We start from the raw sequence: 17,156 nt of genomic DNA on the forward strand, positions 1-17,156 counted from the left end.
TGCTACTCAGCCACTCAACAGACAGCATCTCCTCAGCCCTGGTGACACTGGCCTTGGCTTACCTTGGCACACACAGGTGGAGAAGACTTCCTATTTAAGTGTTGGTGTGCTAATTGCAGTTGACTATCAGGCACCTAGAGCTTATATTGCATTGTGACAGCAGCTGCCATTTAAATTAGATTAGAACCAATGTGGGGTAGTGGTTAAGAGCAGAAGACTCCAATCTGGAGAACTGGGTTGGATTCTCCACTCTTCCACATGAAGCCTGCTGGGTGACCTTGGGGCAATTACATTTCTCTCAGAACTCTCTCGGCAAAACCACCTCTCTGAACATCTCTTGTCTTGAAAACCCTACAGGGTCACCATAAGTCAGCTGTGACTTGACGGCACTTCACACACACCATTCAAATTGCTGTTGCAAAGAAGATGCGCTAGAACATCCATAACCAATATTTAGCAACTTTGCTGCTATTTTCCCAAGATCTTTTTTTCCATTTTAATAATTGTATTTTTTCCAACATTACAAATACTATCATTTAATATAAAAACATATTCAATGAGATCATTATATTATATTGGAGCTTACTTAAAATTATACTTCACTTATTAAATTCTTTGACTTCTCTATATCATCTATGTCATAAATTTATAAATTTGAATAGATAAAAAAATCATTATATTTTCATATCTTATACATTTGCCGTTCTTAAACATTTGTAATTTTGGCTTCTATTTCTTATCTATATAACTAAAAAACATATTCCATTTTTAATTAAATTCAGAAGTTGACCTATCATGCATTAATGATGTTAGTTTTGCCGTAATTGCATACTTATTTAAATCGGTTCTCCATTAATTCGAATCTGGATTTTCCTCTGATTTCCACTTTCCTGCATATACAACTGTTGCCGCTGTCACCAGAAATGTTTGATGATATACTTTGGCATATTATTTGGTAATATATTTAATAACATATTTTTTTGATCCAATGGACATTTAAACTTCAATATTTCCCCCTAGACCTTGACTGCCAGAGAAACCCCGTAGTTTGTCTGGGAAAATGGAAGCTGGCCATGCAAAAGACAGCACTGAAAGGACACTGATGGGGGGTGGGGGGTGGAGGAAAGGGGCAGGACACACTACTGTCTCCTCATATAATGCAGAACTGTGCTTATCTGTGGGGTGGGGGGGCTCTTCCTAATAAACATCAGTCTCAAGACAAGTAGTCACTTATCCTCTGAAGCTTATCTTACTCAACCACCTCCTCCAGATCTGGTTACTGTAGGCCCCTACGGCAAAACTCCTTTCCAGTGCTCTGACTAATTATAATTTGAATCTAAGTTTTATTGTATTGTTTTTTTCCCAAAGTAGCAGTATTCTTATTTGTTGATAATGCACATGTGCTTGCAGGTGAAGAAAACAAAACATACCACATTTTTACAGAGCTCTGCATACGTTCCGTCAAAACCCTTTTTCTTGGCCCAACCTGGCATGACTTCAGTATCAGGCACCACAATTCCCACCAAGAAGGCCTGCGACGAGGGAGATAAAAGCGAAGCCGTGTTAATTTATGAGACGGCAGCCCAGCTTGATAGCTTACACTTTGTTATGCGCTGCTTCTAAAGATGAATGCCACCACCGTTCTTTGCCCTTTGCTCCCATTTGCCAAAACTACTACGGCAGCTTCCGCTTATCACCTCAGCCAGATCACCAAACGTGCCTGAGTGTGTGGCCATGTGTGTAGGAGGGAGTCGAGATCAAGGCAAAGGGCCTTCCTCTGTTCCCCTGCTAACTTCTGATGACAGTTTCCTTATAAAGGATTCTTCAAAACAATCAGACCCCCCCCCCCACACACACACACACAATCCTTCCCTTTTCAGTGGCATCTGAAGGATGGCTTCAGACATTGCAGTGACGAAGCTTGAACGAGCGTGTGCTGTTTGATTCTTTGTACACAGCAATTTGCTCATTCCAGACAGACAGATATTACATAATGCACGTATGAATAATTAACAACGTCCCCAGCACCAAGATAGTTGATAGCTTGCTGTGTATCCCAGAATGCCACATGAGAGAATGCAAGCTGGTAAATGCTCCTCCCACTAAATTGTCTCTCTAGGAACTGAAAGGAGTTTCTGGGCAAATGACTGGCATCAGCAGCAGCCTGCATCCATGTTGTACATTACACTGAACATACAAATGACACAATTACAAATGCATACATGATGAACTTACATATTTATACATTTTTATGCAAGGTGAGACACAGTAAAGACAAGACGCACTTCTTCAGACATGCATACAATGGAGCAAAATGCTAACGTAGAAGTATCATAAAATCTGAAGCCATCTGAAGTAGAATAAAGATGACTCCTGGCTTTTTTCCAAATCCAATGCCCACGAAGCTGCATTTGAGGCATTAAAATTACAAAAGTGGTTTCTAACACCTGACCAAATTGCCACAGAAAATATAAAAACACATAGTATTACCTGTAAGCTGTCTCCATGTACATATATCTGGGCCACAGGCTCACTACGAATGTAGATATTCTCAATTTTTTCTGGAGCAATGTACTCTCCCTGAGCCAGTTTAAATATATGTTTTTTCCGATCTATGATTTTAAGTGTACCATTCTGTCAGTAGGAAAGAAAATATTAAAGTGAAAATAATGTCATTATGATGGGCAGGCCTATCAAAAGCTACAACTCTGCTGTCCTGCATAGCACTTTAGGGCATTCCTCTATAGTGGAAGACCTTCTGGCAAACTCCACCTCTGCCTGAAAGGACATGGGAGGGGACACGCATTGCCACTGCAGCAGTGCGTGTCATCACTTCCAGTGAAACCTAGAAGTGACTTCATGGGATGTTCTAGGATTTGCAGAAAACTATATGATATTAGCACAGAGCTTTTGTAAATACATAACACAGCCTCTTAGCACAATTCAATATTATACCCACTATACTTTTAGTGTATCAGTTGCTCAAAGCTTAAAATTCATGTCAATATCCAACTGACTAGTGTCCTAGGAAGGTCAGTTTCAGAAAATCTATTTTGTAAACTGCACCTTTGTACAATACTTTACAGGCAATGCTAGCAGATATTCAGTACTTACAGACAACCACTTTCCAACGTCCCCTGTATGAAGCCATCCATCCTTGTCTAATGCTTCAGCTGTTCTTTCTCTGTCTTTCAGGTAGCCCTTGAAAACATTTGGACCTTTCACACAGATCTGCAAGATGGATCAATCTGTTGTAATCTCTACATTGAGGCTCTGCTCTCACAATAAATGTGTGCTACTACAATTGCAGTTACTCATGATTCTGTACCATAATGGGTGTGTGTGAGTCAGCCTTGGGAGAGGCTGATGCCGCCACATCCTGAACTCTTAATAATAACCAGTTGTCCTGGAAAACTGGCATGTCTTATAGGCCAGGGGACCTATTTCGGAAACAGCCTCCAATGCTATACTATGATCAGCTGCGCATGTATATGAATGACACAACTGGGGCACACCAAGAAAGGCCTGAACATGCATGCCGCTTCAGAGCACTATTCTTGCATTCTTAGCAGCACAGTGGTCTGCCCTGGGAAGCATCCATATTTTGCCCTTTGTACATGCAAATAATGAGTAATGTCATCAAGCCTGGTTATTGTGTGTATCACACAGGTCTTTATTACATTCTTTTATAATTCTATAATTGACCTTGAGTCTTAATGAGAAAGACAGATGATAACTTAAGTAACATAACAAATTAAATGTCTCCATATTATGTATGACCTATGATAAAAGCCAAATGGTTCTCCCACAACTCTTCAGTGCAGTGGTGCGAAGAATAGCCTGACATGAGTGGATATGTCCCAGAGATTCGGGGGTGAAGCCTTGGGAGGGTGAGGTTTGGGGAGGGAAGCAACCTCAGCAGGGTATAATGCCATAGAGTCCACCCTCCAAAGCAGCCATTTTCTCAAGGGGAACTGATCTCTGTCATTTAGAGATCAGTTGTAATTTTGGGTGATCTCCAGCCCTCACCTGGAGGTTGGCAACCCTAGTTCCCCTGGAGGAAATGATTTCTTTGGAGGATGGAGGCTATGGCATTATATCCTTTTGAGCTTCCTCCCCTCCTCAAACCCCACACTTCCCAGGCTCCTCTCCTCAAATTTCCAGGATTTCCCAACCTAGATTTCCCAACCCTATCTCCTTCCCACCTACCAGCCAACCTACCTTTATCTGCCCCTCTATCTTAAGATTTCCATTTCCTCCACCCCCTCCGCAGCCTCTACCTTGGAAAACTATGGACTTTCTCCACAGTGGGGTCCAAAGCAGCTTACATTATCCCCCTCTACTCCTTTTTATCCACACAACAACCTTGTGAGGTAGGTTAGGCTGCAGTATGTGACTGGCCCAAAATCACCAAGTGAGCTTCCACAGCAAGATGAGCATTCGAATCTGGGTCTCCCAGACCCTGCTCTGAAGCTCTAACAGCTACACCACACTGGCTTTCAGAGGGTGGCTGCTGCTGAACAGTAGCAAGTAGCCAGGCCTAGTTGAGGCATGAAAGTCGAGTGGTACCAAGTCACCCAGAGGTTGCTGCCAGACCTAGGGTTGCTAACCTCCAGGTGGGACCTGGAGATTCCCTGGAATTACAACCAAATTCCACGCAACAGAGATCTGTCCCCCTGGAGAAAATTGCTGCTTTGGAGGATGGACTCTATGGCATTATACCCTGCTGAGGCCTCTTCCCTCCCCAAACCCTGCCCTCCTCAAACTTCACCAGAAATTTCCCAACCTGGAGCTGGCAACTCTAGGCTTGGCCCCAGTGAGTCCTCTCTCAAAGGCCAAAATAGGCCTGGAAAGGGCCCTGCTCCTCCCCCTGCCTTTTACTCACAGAAACTGAAGCCTGGAGTGCTGCGGTTGCCTAGCAACAGCCACTGAGGGAATCTGTTGCTTAAAGCTACAGGTGGTCCTTTTATTATTTTTGGTTTTTTTTTAAACACCCCTGCCCAGCATATATTTTCTTTTATTTCACATTTTTATGCAAACCTGGTGCCCTTTTCAGGTTTGTAGAAAGATCTGTTCACAACTCCTGTCGTAGGATTTAAATATCCAAAGATTTGGCTGACTTCACTGTTTGAATATAAGATAAGGATTGTATCAAAGGATTGTTTTGCTCTGTTGATGTACTCATTTGGGAAAAAAGCAAGATTTTCATTCTTTGCTATATTGATAATATCATACAGCAATGTACCTTGGCATAGAAGAACCACACCTCCTGCCCCTCACAATGATTAACTGTTTTTTATAAGCTAAAAATGAAGTAACAAAGAGAGTATCAACTACTTGATAAAATACCTCTCCTTCTCCTTTGGAAGCAAAATAATTCAGTTCTTCAACATCCACTAGCTTGATTAAATTACAGGGCAAAGGTGCTCCTACATGACCTACAAGCCACAAAGAGACAACTGTATTTTTTTAAAGAATAAAAGGCATAAAAACAGAAATGAAACGAACTCAGCAAGTTATCAAGTACATCACACGGTTATCTAAGCATTGTTGAATTAGCCATTTTTATTAGCCCTCAGGGCAATCCCAGGGAAAAACAAAATCCAAACAGGGCCACAACTCACCAGGCTCATTAAAGCAAGGGTACAAAGAAATCATCTGTGCATAGGTGAGAAGCATGCATCCAGGTAAAGTTCTGCTTAATGTTAGCATAGCTGTAGCTCTTATTGTAGAAGAGACTTTAAACTACTGCTCCAAGAACATAAAACACAATCTTTGGATGTATATGGGAGTGTACAGCACAAGCACATATGAATTCTTAGAGCTGTGGCCTAAGTATCCAGTTGCATTTCAGCTTACATAATACAGGTAACATGCACTTGAAAATGAAGTTACGCATTCTATTTAGTTAGTACCTGATGTCCAGTCTCCTGGAGTAGTGAAGGTACAACCAGCCGTGCACTCTGTTTGACCATAGCCTTCATAAACCTGTCAGGCATACATCATTTAAACCAAACAGTACATAGTCAAGAATGTTATTTGAACTGACAAGTCACATAAGCAATAAAAATGTCCTCCTCCTTGTGCTCAGCAGGTACACAACATTAGAGCATACCATTTGCGAGCATTTGATGGGTCCTGTGGTCTTTACTTCATAAACCCCAGATATTTTGCTAAAATGATCTGAAAACATTTCAGGTTGTCAAAGAGGAGAAAACAGTAGCCAATTAACTGTTGTATGAATGAAACAGAATGTTGATCGAGAAGGAAAAACCATATATGTTCTCTTGCCAATCTAGGGGGAAAATGGGTTTGTTACTTTATTTCTGAAAAATACTACTTTCTCCTTTTTGTATTCTAAAACCCTCAACTAGAAAGCAGAGTACAATAGCAGGTGACAAACTGCTGAATCCCTGGTGCTAAAGCCAATGGGGTCAGCATAGGTACCTGGGCTGTCAACTGTGGAAGTGGGCATGTAGACTACTCAACTTGTGCTAGAAAGATAGCTGGGACTCGGCATTGGCTACAACAGTTATCACATCGGGGGTTCTGAACTAGGGACTGAAAGACCTGCAGCCCTTGGCTGGAATTTCTTGAGGGGTTTCCAGCTAGTCCCAGTGTGAACAGAATCTGGTCCTTCAGGCAGGATCCAGGATCCCCGGCCAGAAAAAGCAATGACAGCTAGAACTCTCTAAAAGCTCTCTTAAAGCTCTGACAAGGGCCAAATAGAACTGGTTTGGGCTAGTTCTACAAGCCTCTGAGCAGGCCTAGTGAAGCCTGTCAGTGACTGGCATGAAGGGAGTACAAAGGATACCAACAGTGCCATCCTAATCAGAGTTACATCCTTCTAAGCCTATTGGCTTCAGTGAACTTAAAAGCACATAACTTTGTAAAAAGCCCACTAAGGCTTCCTCTCCTATAGTGGTCCTACCATGGCCATAAACAACTTTTTACTAACAGAATAAAAGTAGGAGGAGAGACCCAGGATGCTTCCTAGAGAAGGTATCTTCTTGTAAAAAGATGCATTCAGGATAGGTGTCTAAACATGGGGGCTCCCCTCAAACTGGTAGGCAGGCTACCATAAAAATACCTATTTTATGGGCTCTAGAATTAATATACTGAATTTGCGTATTTCCACTGTTTACATACTTTGTCTTCAGTGCCATGTAAGGTATTGTCAGGCTTCATAGTGTTTGATTAAAGAATTTTACATCCTGGCATTCTCTATCTAGAGAACAAGTACATCTGAAGACGTGTACAGCTGCAACATACCTGACATCCGAGGGCTGCTCGAAGGAAACCCAGTACAGTGGGAGAAGCAGGAGCTGCTCCTGTCACAATCATCCTAACACAACCACCAAGGCTTGCCTGTGAGAGAAACAGCAGTTTAGAATACAGCATAATGAAACCATGAAATACTGTACAGACCCATGCAACACATTTCCAGGCTCTTTTAGGTCAACCCACCTACAAGACTCAATGAAGATTCAAATACATGGACATTCTTTTGAGAGCCGACTCCCTGAAACATATATTTTACCTCAATGCACACACAAAGAATATGAAGATTGCTCTGGAGGAAGCAGCTTCCTGTGAAAGGAGGGAGTAGTTGTACAACCTTTTCTTTCACATAAAAGGAGGGCAACTTCTCCTATCGTCTTCCAAATAGTGCTGTAGCTAGAACATGGAGATTAGTCTTAATAGGACCGTCCCATTGGCTGACAGAAGGTGAATGACAAGGCCAAAGAAGGAATGAGAGTACTCTTCCTCTCACTGGTCTCCATCCACTGACAATTGTTAGGACCGTATTCAGACATCACAAACAAATCAGCATAGGTCTGCCACAAGCACAAAGCAGGTTGGTCACTAAGCCTTTGTCCGAGGATGGCGCTGCTAACAGTTTTAACGTGTTTCACGGAAACAGCATATGGTGGATGCGCTGAGCCAGGCTACACAAATCTTAAGAGTTTCTGTTCTGTGCCATCTGACTATTTATTGAAAGATCAACACAGATATAAACAGCCAGCAAAACCTCCAGAGTCACTTCCGCTACACAGCAGTCAGGGTTTTCCACCCCCCAGATGCTTACCTGTATTTTGTTAAAGAACAGTTTATCCCACACACTGTCATTTCTAATGATCCCACTTTGAACTTCCGCCTTTTTACGCTTGGCAGCAAATTCCAGAAGCCACCGTTTCAATGGGGTGTCTGCTTGGCTAAAGATCTAAAGGAATACAAGATGACAGGGTGGGGGGAAGCTTACACAGCTAAAAGGCAGAGGACCAAATTTATCACTAGCACAAACAGAAGCACTAGCACAAACTAGCACAGATGCCAGAATTATAATAAAGTGTCTAAATTAATCATAACTACACCACCACTATGTGATAACAGAAGCTCTTCTGCTGCAATTCATTTCCAATTATGTTTTCCCTTTTTTCTTCCTTCTAAGGAAAATGCGAACAAGAAAACAAAATACTTGGAGGCCTTTAGAAATTAAGGTGTCCAGAGAATTTACATTATGGAACTAGCTTGGCATAAATATATAACATTTAAGGCTATTTTAACAACAGAACAACATCTGACAGCTGTTGAGAAATGTGTGTGTGTGTGTGTGCGCGCTATCATGTAGCTTCTGACTTATGGTGACCCTATGAACAAATCACCTCCAAAATCTCCTACCATTAACAGCCTTGCTCAGGTCTTGCAAACTGGGGGCTGTGGCTTCCTTTATGGAGTCAATCCATCCCATGTTGGGTCTTCCTCTTTTTCTGCTGCCTTCAATTTTTCCTAGCATTATTGTTTTTTTCAGTGAGTCTTGTCTTCTTATTATGTGACCAAAGTCCAATAGAATAAGTTTAGTCATTTTAGCTTATAGGGAAAGTTCAGGCTTGATTTGATCTAGAACCCACTTATTTGCTGAGAAATTTGTTGAGAAAGTGTTTTATATGGTGCTTTATATGGTGACAACCATGCCAGATGTTCAAGTCAAACCAACATATCCCTTGGAGCTTACTTAATAAATGGCACTAAAATAAAAACAGGAAAAATCCAGGTGCAGAAGTCAGACTTCATTCTCATTTGCTTCATAATTACTTTTCACAATTATAAATGTATTCCAAAATACAATAATATAGCACATTAGATATGAAGATCAAGCAAATTTATAACTGTGCCTCCTGTCAACAAATAACACGTCAAGGGGTAATCCCCACTGGGCTGTTGCTTTCATGTATTCTAAAGGTAAAATCACAGTTTATGTATACGTGCTTTTCCTTCATATGTGCATTTTATTCTTAGGAGTTCCAAGTACAAACAAGTCAAAACTGAATCATGGCCATAAATCTGTTCCATACCTAGTAAAGGCAAAACCAAAAACTGATTGGGGGTCTGATACCAATAACATTCATATGTGACTTTTATAGGCTAATCCTTGAGATCTGCTATGCAGTTACAAACCCGGGTACTTCTGGCAGAAGAGACAAGGTGCTATTCATAAGATTTTTAGCAAGTCTCCAATCTAGGCCCTAACCAGACTTACGTTTATCTTCAGCAAGGTGGCTGTATCTTTTGTTGTCTAACCGTGGATGTATCCTGGGACTGTATATAAAGGCACTAATCAATATGTGGTGATAGTGGACCAACATGGCGGGGTCACCTGATCCAGCTCACATGCACACCCCTCCCAAACACAAGGCACAATCATGCTCCTAGGAATGATTGCACACACCCCATCAGAGGCCTCCCAAGGCCCAGCGGCAGGGGGAATTGCCAGTAAAACAACCGGCTGCCCAGGAGAAAGATCGGAATCCCATTAGACAGCTGGTGATTGAACAAAAATAATGTTAACACTGCCACTGCGTTTCTCTTACAAAGGGATTTCAAAGGGAGATGAGAAAGAGAGACTGCTGAATTACAACTAATAATGAAGCTCAAGACAATGCATTCTCCTGGACTGAATACGGACCTGGGATTCCTGTCTCATTACCAATGCTGATTTCTTCACACCTATTACCCCTCTGCATATCACACCTAATCCAATCATGCCTGCTAATGTCATTTACTTGATTTTGATATTTACATGCTATTGCCATTGGGTGTCCTAATTCAGGCTCTATAGTCAGGCTCTAAACCCACAGAATTTTAACAAAATGGGATGAATACTCAGATTCCACAGTCTGTGTCATTTCATTCTGTCCAAACGAAGAATCAAATTTAGACAAAGGCAGGGATACTGCATGGGCCAGGGACACATGTGACTCTCAAGCCATTTGTGTGTGGCTCATAAATATGTGGATTGAGATGTGCATGTTGTGACATTATGGTACCTGATATACAGTGAAATCTTTGTTACCACTTATAAGGGTCAGTCAGATGACCAAGCTCAGACACATCTGCTTGTTTCTTTGTACTCAGAGAATTTCAACAATCCTGATCTATTTTCTAAATTTAAGAAGTGAATGAAATGGAGACCAAATTAATTATTTCTTTTTCTCATTCTTGTGATTTCTGAACCCAGATACCAGATTTTCCTTTACGTTAGGCCATACATTTAACCTCCAAACAGCAATTACTATCATCTTTGTAAATTGATTATTTTACTATATGTAAGAAATATATAAAAATTAGCTACAGTGTATCTGCTCGTTGTGTATTTCAGATGTGACATTCAGTACAGAATAAGCTTATCCCTGCTATATACTACAAAGAAACAGCACTTGTGGTCTAATAAATAATGAAGTATACCAGTTCTACAGGTTCTAATCAGAATTATATATCTAATTGGTTTTGGTTACATGGATGCAAGATCCAATAACAGGATACAAAATACAAAAACAAAATACACAGCAGTGAAGTTCCCAATTGCAAAGTTTGCAAAGTAATTATACAAAAATATTAAAGTTTCAAATATACATATAGTAGCTCATTGCACCAAAGATGCCACTGGATTCCAAAAGATAGGTTTCCGGTATTTTTCTACCCATTTTGCCTATTCAGGCTTCACCAATCCAAGAAATCCTTGGGTGGCTGCAAGACAAAGTGCTTATCCAGAAATTGAGTGTGTACTGCACAGATTCAAATGGACATCACTGTAAGTCGTCTGACATGTATCCCTGCTATATGGCAAATCCAGTATCCCAGGAGGTCACAGAGCAAAACGAAAAGCCTTCCAAACATCCTTCTGTACACAGGTAATTTCGTTAGACTGTAATTGACTTTGTAATCACCAAAATGAAAGTTTACCTTGTCATACATCCTGTTTAGTAGTCTTGGTACAACTGGAAAGATAGTTGGACGCAGTGCTTTCATGTCATCAGACAAGAGACGAATGTCCCCTTGGAAAAATCCAATTCTTCCACCATGGCAATACACTACAGACTGTGATGGGGAAGGAAAAGAAAAGGAATTCATTTCTGAACTTTAATCACATACATGCCTCCTATTCCTCTCGCCCGTTTTCTTAACGATATAGTTATTTATGAATCACTCTGTTACCTACAATTTAGCAAAACACCGCTATGGGCCAGTTTACATGAAATATATTTTTGCATATGAAAAGCTCCATCCTTCCTCATAAACATATTTGTGTGGATAATGTGATATAGGAAAGGGAGATTTATAAACACACTTGGTGTAGGGTTAAACCACCACTAAGACCATGTTGACAGTTACTAGGCATCATAGGTCTGCCTGCCGATGCTTCCTCAAATGAGGAAGAGATGGAAGAAGCCCTTGGATGCCATAGGAAGATCCACTGGACAAGGCAGAGACTCCATCAGGTGCAGATGGGTCACCAGAGAAGGTGGGCCCAAAGGGAGGTGCAGGAGTGGCACCATAGTATGCAGTTGGCAGCTCAGCAGCGGTCAATTGCAACCTGTGAGCTTGAGTTACCACAAGGCTCAGGGCTGAAAGCCACGTAGGTTGCCCAGTCATTGATGAGTAGCACCTGTCTGTGGTTGTCTCAGAAGGTTGAGGAGTTGCACCTGCTCCTGATCAGGGTTTCCCTGATAAAAGCAGCCAGAGAAGGGTGAATCAGCATGGAAGCAACTTGCCCACAACTCTTGTGTGTCTGGGTTCTTGACCTTTGGACTGGATTTGGACTTTGTTGCTTGGATTTACCCCTGACCTTGGACTGTGACTGGGTTTGTGCTTTCTGGATGTGCCCTTCTGTTTTGGTGCTTGAACTCCTAACTACTTGTGTGCTGACCCTGGACTGTGCCTTGGACTATGCTTACTATCTGTTGTTCCAGGTGCCTTCCTGGACACTGTCTGTGTCTGCTGTTGCCTTGTTCACACTAAGTTTATTCATGTGCACGTGCCCAAAGAGACATGACACTGCTTGTGCATAGAAGTAGTCTGTGGCAATGAAAGTACTATAAGGAAATACACTACAGACTTAATGTAGCATTCTTCACCCCATATTCCAGAGGTGCAGGTTGTTTCAGCCTGTGTTGATCCTGCTAAACTACCTACTTGACCAGCACTGATAAGAAGGATACTTTCTACAGAGCTGATTTTCTGTGCTAGCTGTTGCAGAGGGAGGGACATGGGTAGAGTTCATGAAAGTACAAGACAGTAGTATTTAAATGCTTGTATTTTCCTACGAAGACAGTGTCAAACAAAACAGAATGACTTAAATAACACTTTCAAATTTCGGATGACATTTACAAAATGAATGTGGCCTGATTATGTCACTATACCAATCTGTACATTCACGTGATGCTTGCTGTCAAGGAACACTTAATGAGCAATGACCTATACAACAGTCTTGTATTTGCATAACGTGAAAACCATGTTTTTCTAACTTTTGTAATCCCAATCCTACTGCATTGTTTACAGGCTGTTTTATGATATCTGATGGCATTGTTTTATATCATGTGGTCTGCCCTGAGTCTCAGCAAGACAGCTGGGCTAATAAGTAAATAAATGAATGAATGTATTTACTAAGGCAAATCTTTGTATGTGGCAGACAGAGCATTAGAACATATGCTTTAACAGAATATTGACTTTTTTAAAAAAGGAGAGCTACATGGAAGTATTAATTCTTTACCCCAAACTAATTGATTTCGATATTTTCCCTCAGACAAAACAATGTATTGAACAAGTTAGCTACTATTTAATAAGATTAGACCATATCCAGACTGGACTGGTCAAAGACTACACAAAACTCCACAGACAACCTAATCTGTATATAGTTTTGGAGCTGCATGATACTATTAACCAGGCTAATGCTCTAAGGTCTACTGGCATCATTCAGAGGGAAAAAAAGTATTCCACATCAAGTTTCACTACTTGTTGAAATTTGTAGGGCAGCCAGATGGCATCCAACTGTGGAGCGCTTTTCAGGTCTAGCAGGCCCTTCTGGAGCTGCAGAAGCTGGTGTAGCCCTGTTACAGAAATAGATGTTTCAGGAAGACTGCCTCTAGCTAGCAGATATGTTGTTTTTGTAATATAAAGAGTACTACAACTGAAACATGAACATTCCCCCTCCCATGTAGAACTTAAAGGGAATATTAAGGCTACTGAACTTGTGATGTACAAGTGGTTTTAGTTTTACAGCACTGTCATACATTTATTTATCAGTGGAGAAAAAATTGACTTCCACTGACAGAGACCTTACCTGTACCATTCTCTCAAACATGTGTGCTAAAGGCAAATAGGAAATGTGTACATCCTCATATGTAGGAGACCACTGACTCTGTAAAAAAAAAAAAAAACAGGAAGCCCCGCAAGGCCCGGGTCAGTCCACACAGGTTTCTTACCTGTATCACTCTTTCAAACATGTGAGCCAAAGGCAGGAAGGAGATGAGCACATCGTCCTGTCTCGGAAAGATCACTTTCTGCAGATGAAGGGCATGGGAGACAGAAAGGAAAGAAACACTGACAGGAAGACACAACAAGAAAGTCATAAAACAATAAAAAGAAAAATGGCACCAAGAGGAGCAAAAGGGGTAAAGATTATTAAGCGAGAAAAGAGAACAGTGTTTGAAGTAATGCGTTAGGCCACAACACCAATGGAACTATGTTAGCAGGAGTGGTGAAAAACACAAGGATGTATGTAGAGAGCTCTCTTCACCACACGACATGTGTGTTCTGAAAGCTGGGCTATGAACGAGCCCTTCCACCAAATTGCTTGGGCTGCCAGATCAAAATTTCAATTCCAGGCAGCATTGTGGTGTCTGTCCTTGACACTTGTGTTGGCCAGTGATGTTCCATAACAAGGCATAGTTCTTTGACTTAAGGGGTTTCCAGCATAGGTGTCCATTTTCCAGGCATTAAAATGTACCTATTCCTACACAGATTTGTAAGCTCCAATAAGCCTATGGTTTTTAACAAGAGATTCCACAATGTATAAATGTATCAGAAGGCATTCATAAGAACACATGATTAGTTCATAAGGTTGCCAGCTTTTTCCCCCCTGGGAGGTTTCCAATGCCATTAAACACCTGTTTGACAAACAGAAATATAGCAGGAGATACTTTCTGGGTATTATTATTTAACATATTTTTATTTGACCCTTATATCTGAAAAGATCCTCAAGGAATCTAACAATCAAAGAGTAAAGCAAGCCAGTACAATAAAAAACCATGTAAACAAGAGGCAGAAAGTACAAATCACAATGAGGAAAAACAGACCACACTGAAAATTATGTCAGACAACAGCAGTGAGTAAGCTCCAAAGAGCAGGGGAGGAAGTCTGGGACAAGCTTTGGGCCACTTGAAGAAGATCAGGGCTGAGTCTCTTTTTCTCCTCTGTTACAGGTATTTAGCCTGGACAGGGCCAGGAGTCAAAGGGCTTTTGTCCCATAGCTCGTCACCTGAACGAGTGGAACTGCTGAAACCAGAACTACCCAGGATGTTGGCACCTCATGTGTGTTTGCTTGTTTGGCTTTTTGCATCTATTTTGTAAGCTGCTTTGAGACCCCTAATAGGGAGAGAAGTGGGTACAAACGTCTAAACAGATACATTTAACCCAATATCCAGACACAAATAGTGGGAGAACAAAGAAAATCATTCCTTGGTAGAACATGGTGATGCAGCAACAAGGCTCTTTATATGTCATCTATGAAGATGACATAAATGTACTGGTAGAGTTGTGAGACAGAAAGCAGTTCTTGAGATATTCCAGTCCCACATAGTTTAGGGCTTTGTAAAAGAGCAATTCAAAAACAATAGCTTCAGCTGGACTCGGAAATTAACTGTAAGTCAATGTAATTGATATAAAATTGTAGTTAACGTGCCTCAGGTAGCTCAGCACCTGGGCCGACACATTTTGGAACAACTGCAGTTTCCAAAAGGTCTTAAAAGGTAGTCTCACATACAGTGCATCATAGCAATCTTTTCTAAGAGGTGTAATTGTGGCCTGACTAATCTGACTAACAATGGTTTAGTGAAGCTTGTGGACCAATCAAGACAGAAAAAGGCACTGCCTGATTATTTAGGAACAACAATGAATCGTAGAGTAACCTCAAACTGAGAATTCACATCATAACCCAATCCAACACAGACAAGAAACACCCTACCTTCAAATTAAACAAATATCCAACCAATAATACCTATGTCTAATCTAGTAGAAAAGAGCAAGAGTCCAGCAGCATCTTAAAGACTAACAAAAATATTTTCTGGCAGGATATGAGCTTTCGTGAGCCACAGCTCACTTCAAAAAGCTCATACCCTGCCAGAAAATATTTTTGTTAGTCTTTAAGGTGCTACTGGACTCTTGCTCTTTTCTACTACTGCAGACAGACTAACACGGCTACCCACTGTGAACTATGTCTAATCTGAATTTAACTTCACTTTGTTCATGCCAACCCAGCTCATCATCAATTTCAGGCTCTTGTTGAGGACTTCCATGCCCCTCTCCACTCTAGGATCAGATGGCAATGAGAGAGAGAAATTATTGGAAAAGACAGTGTCATCATCTTATTGATAGTACCTATGCTCAAACCTCTGGATGGCCTGTCAATGCATTCATATAGATGTTAAATGCCTTATGGGACAAGATGGGACTTTCCATTATGCTGCTTGCCACAAGCAGAAGGTTAGAGCAGTAGTTCCCAAGTAGTGCCCTTGGAGATTTACTCTCCAGAAAGGACCAGCATCATTGCAAAATTATGCTTCCCAGATCTCATGCAGAGCACAATCGTAGCTAATGATACCAAAAGCTGCTGAGAAGTTCAAGAGAACCAGCACAGTTACTCCTTCTGTCCTTCTGCTGCTTCCTCATCACTCTGAGGTCTACCAGAGACAAAGGAAGTGTCTGCTCCGAAACAGGATCAGAAACCAGACCAAAATCCAGCAATATCTTGAGCTGCATTGCCACTAAATGCTCAAGCATCTTGTCCAGTTTTGGAATATTAGAGACAATGAATATTAGTACAATGTATGGGATCACACAAGATTTTTCAGGGTAGCCTCACCGTGGCTTCTCACCATATGAACTATCATCATACCCATGGAGTAATTTAAAACCCTGACCCACAAAGTCAGCTAGTCAATCTCTGGCAGGTGTCACCAGCCAGGAAGGACAAGTGTCAACCATTCATGAAGCTCTCCAAGTATTCTGTCCACATTCTTCAGCTATACAAAATGAAAAAATATCCACTGAAGCAATACAAAAGGAAAAATTGGACACTCATCTGTGACCAATATGGAATTTAACTTGAATATATACGAGTAATTTAATCTGCAAAATCCTTTTTTGCCATACCTACTGAAGCTGGTATCCTTGCTGTTTCATTTCTCTCCAGCTCCTCAATAAACCGAGAACTGTTCAAACTCTTCTAAATCTAAAAGGACATCTTACAGCAATCATGCCCACTTCTTGGGTCATTTTCCAATGCCTAAGGCTAATGCTGCCATAAAAATTCTCCAGAGATGCTAGAAAACCATCTGTATTCCTCATTCTTCATGGACAGAGTATAAAACAGCTGTTTAAAAGCATAAGAATTCAACCACAAACAGGTGAAAATACCCATGAACTAATCTTGCAGTCTCAAGGTCTGTAGGTGTCTACTAAAGTTTTAGGGATCCATTTTAAATAATATGTCCTGTTACTTAATAAACTTTGACTGCCCTGATCACAAAGTGTTTTACAAGGAAGAGTCTTGCTTTTGTCTCATTGTCTTCTATTTTGTCCAAAACAAATTAATGTGA

General features: G+C 41.1%; 1 protein-coding gene across 3 annotated transcripts in view; it reads right to left on the reverse strand.

Moving 5' to 3' along the window:
* ACSL6 (acyl-CoA synthetase long chain family member 6) overlaps positions 1-17,156 on the reverse strand; it is a 100,756-nt gene that overhangs the window by 3,162 nt on the left and 80,438 nt on the right. For 2 of the 3 annotated variants that reach the window (XM_056854349.1, XM_056854364.1), the window contains exons 11-19: positions 13,622-13,699; positions 11,245-11,379; positions 8,090-8,224; positions 7,273-7,368; positions 5,916-5,988; positions 5,350-5,438; positions 3,115-3,231; positions 2,491-2,634; positions 1,431-1,532 (exon numbers count right to left, since the gene is read on the reverse strand). In XM_056854349.1, the coding sequence (XP_056710327.1) occupies positions 1,431-1,532; positions 2,491-2,634; positions 3,115-3,231; positions 5,350-5,438; positions 5,916-5,988; positions 7,273-7,368; positions 8,090-8,224; positions 11,245-11,379; positions 13,622-13,699 (969 nt within the window). Of the gene's footprint in view, positions 1-1,430; positions 1,533-2,490; positions 2,635-3,114; positions 3,232-5,349; positions 5,439-5,915; positions 5,989-7,272; positions 7,369-8,089; positions 8,225-11,244; positions 11,380-13,621; positions 13,700-13,763; positions 13,842-17,156 lie in introns of all 3 variants that reach the window. The other variant, XM_056854356.1, reaches the window with a different exon arrangement.

The sequence above is a fragment of the Euleptes europaea genome, chromosome 1, assembly GCF_029931775.1.
Source record: "Euleptes europaea isolate rEulEur1 chromosome 1, rEulEur1.hap1, whole genome shotgun sequence".
Taxonomy (NCBI): domain Eukaryota; kingdom Metazoa; phylum Chordata; class Lepidosauria; order Squamata; family Sphaerodactylidae; genus Euleptes; species Euleptes europaea.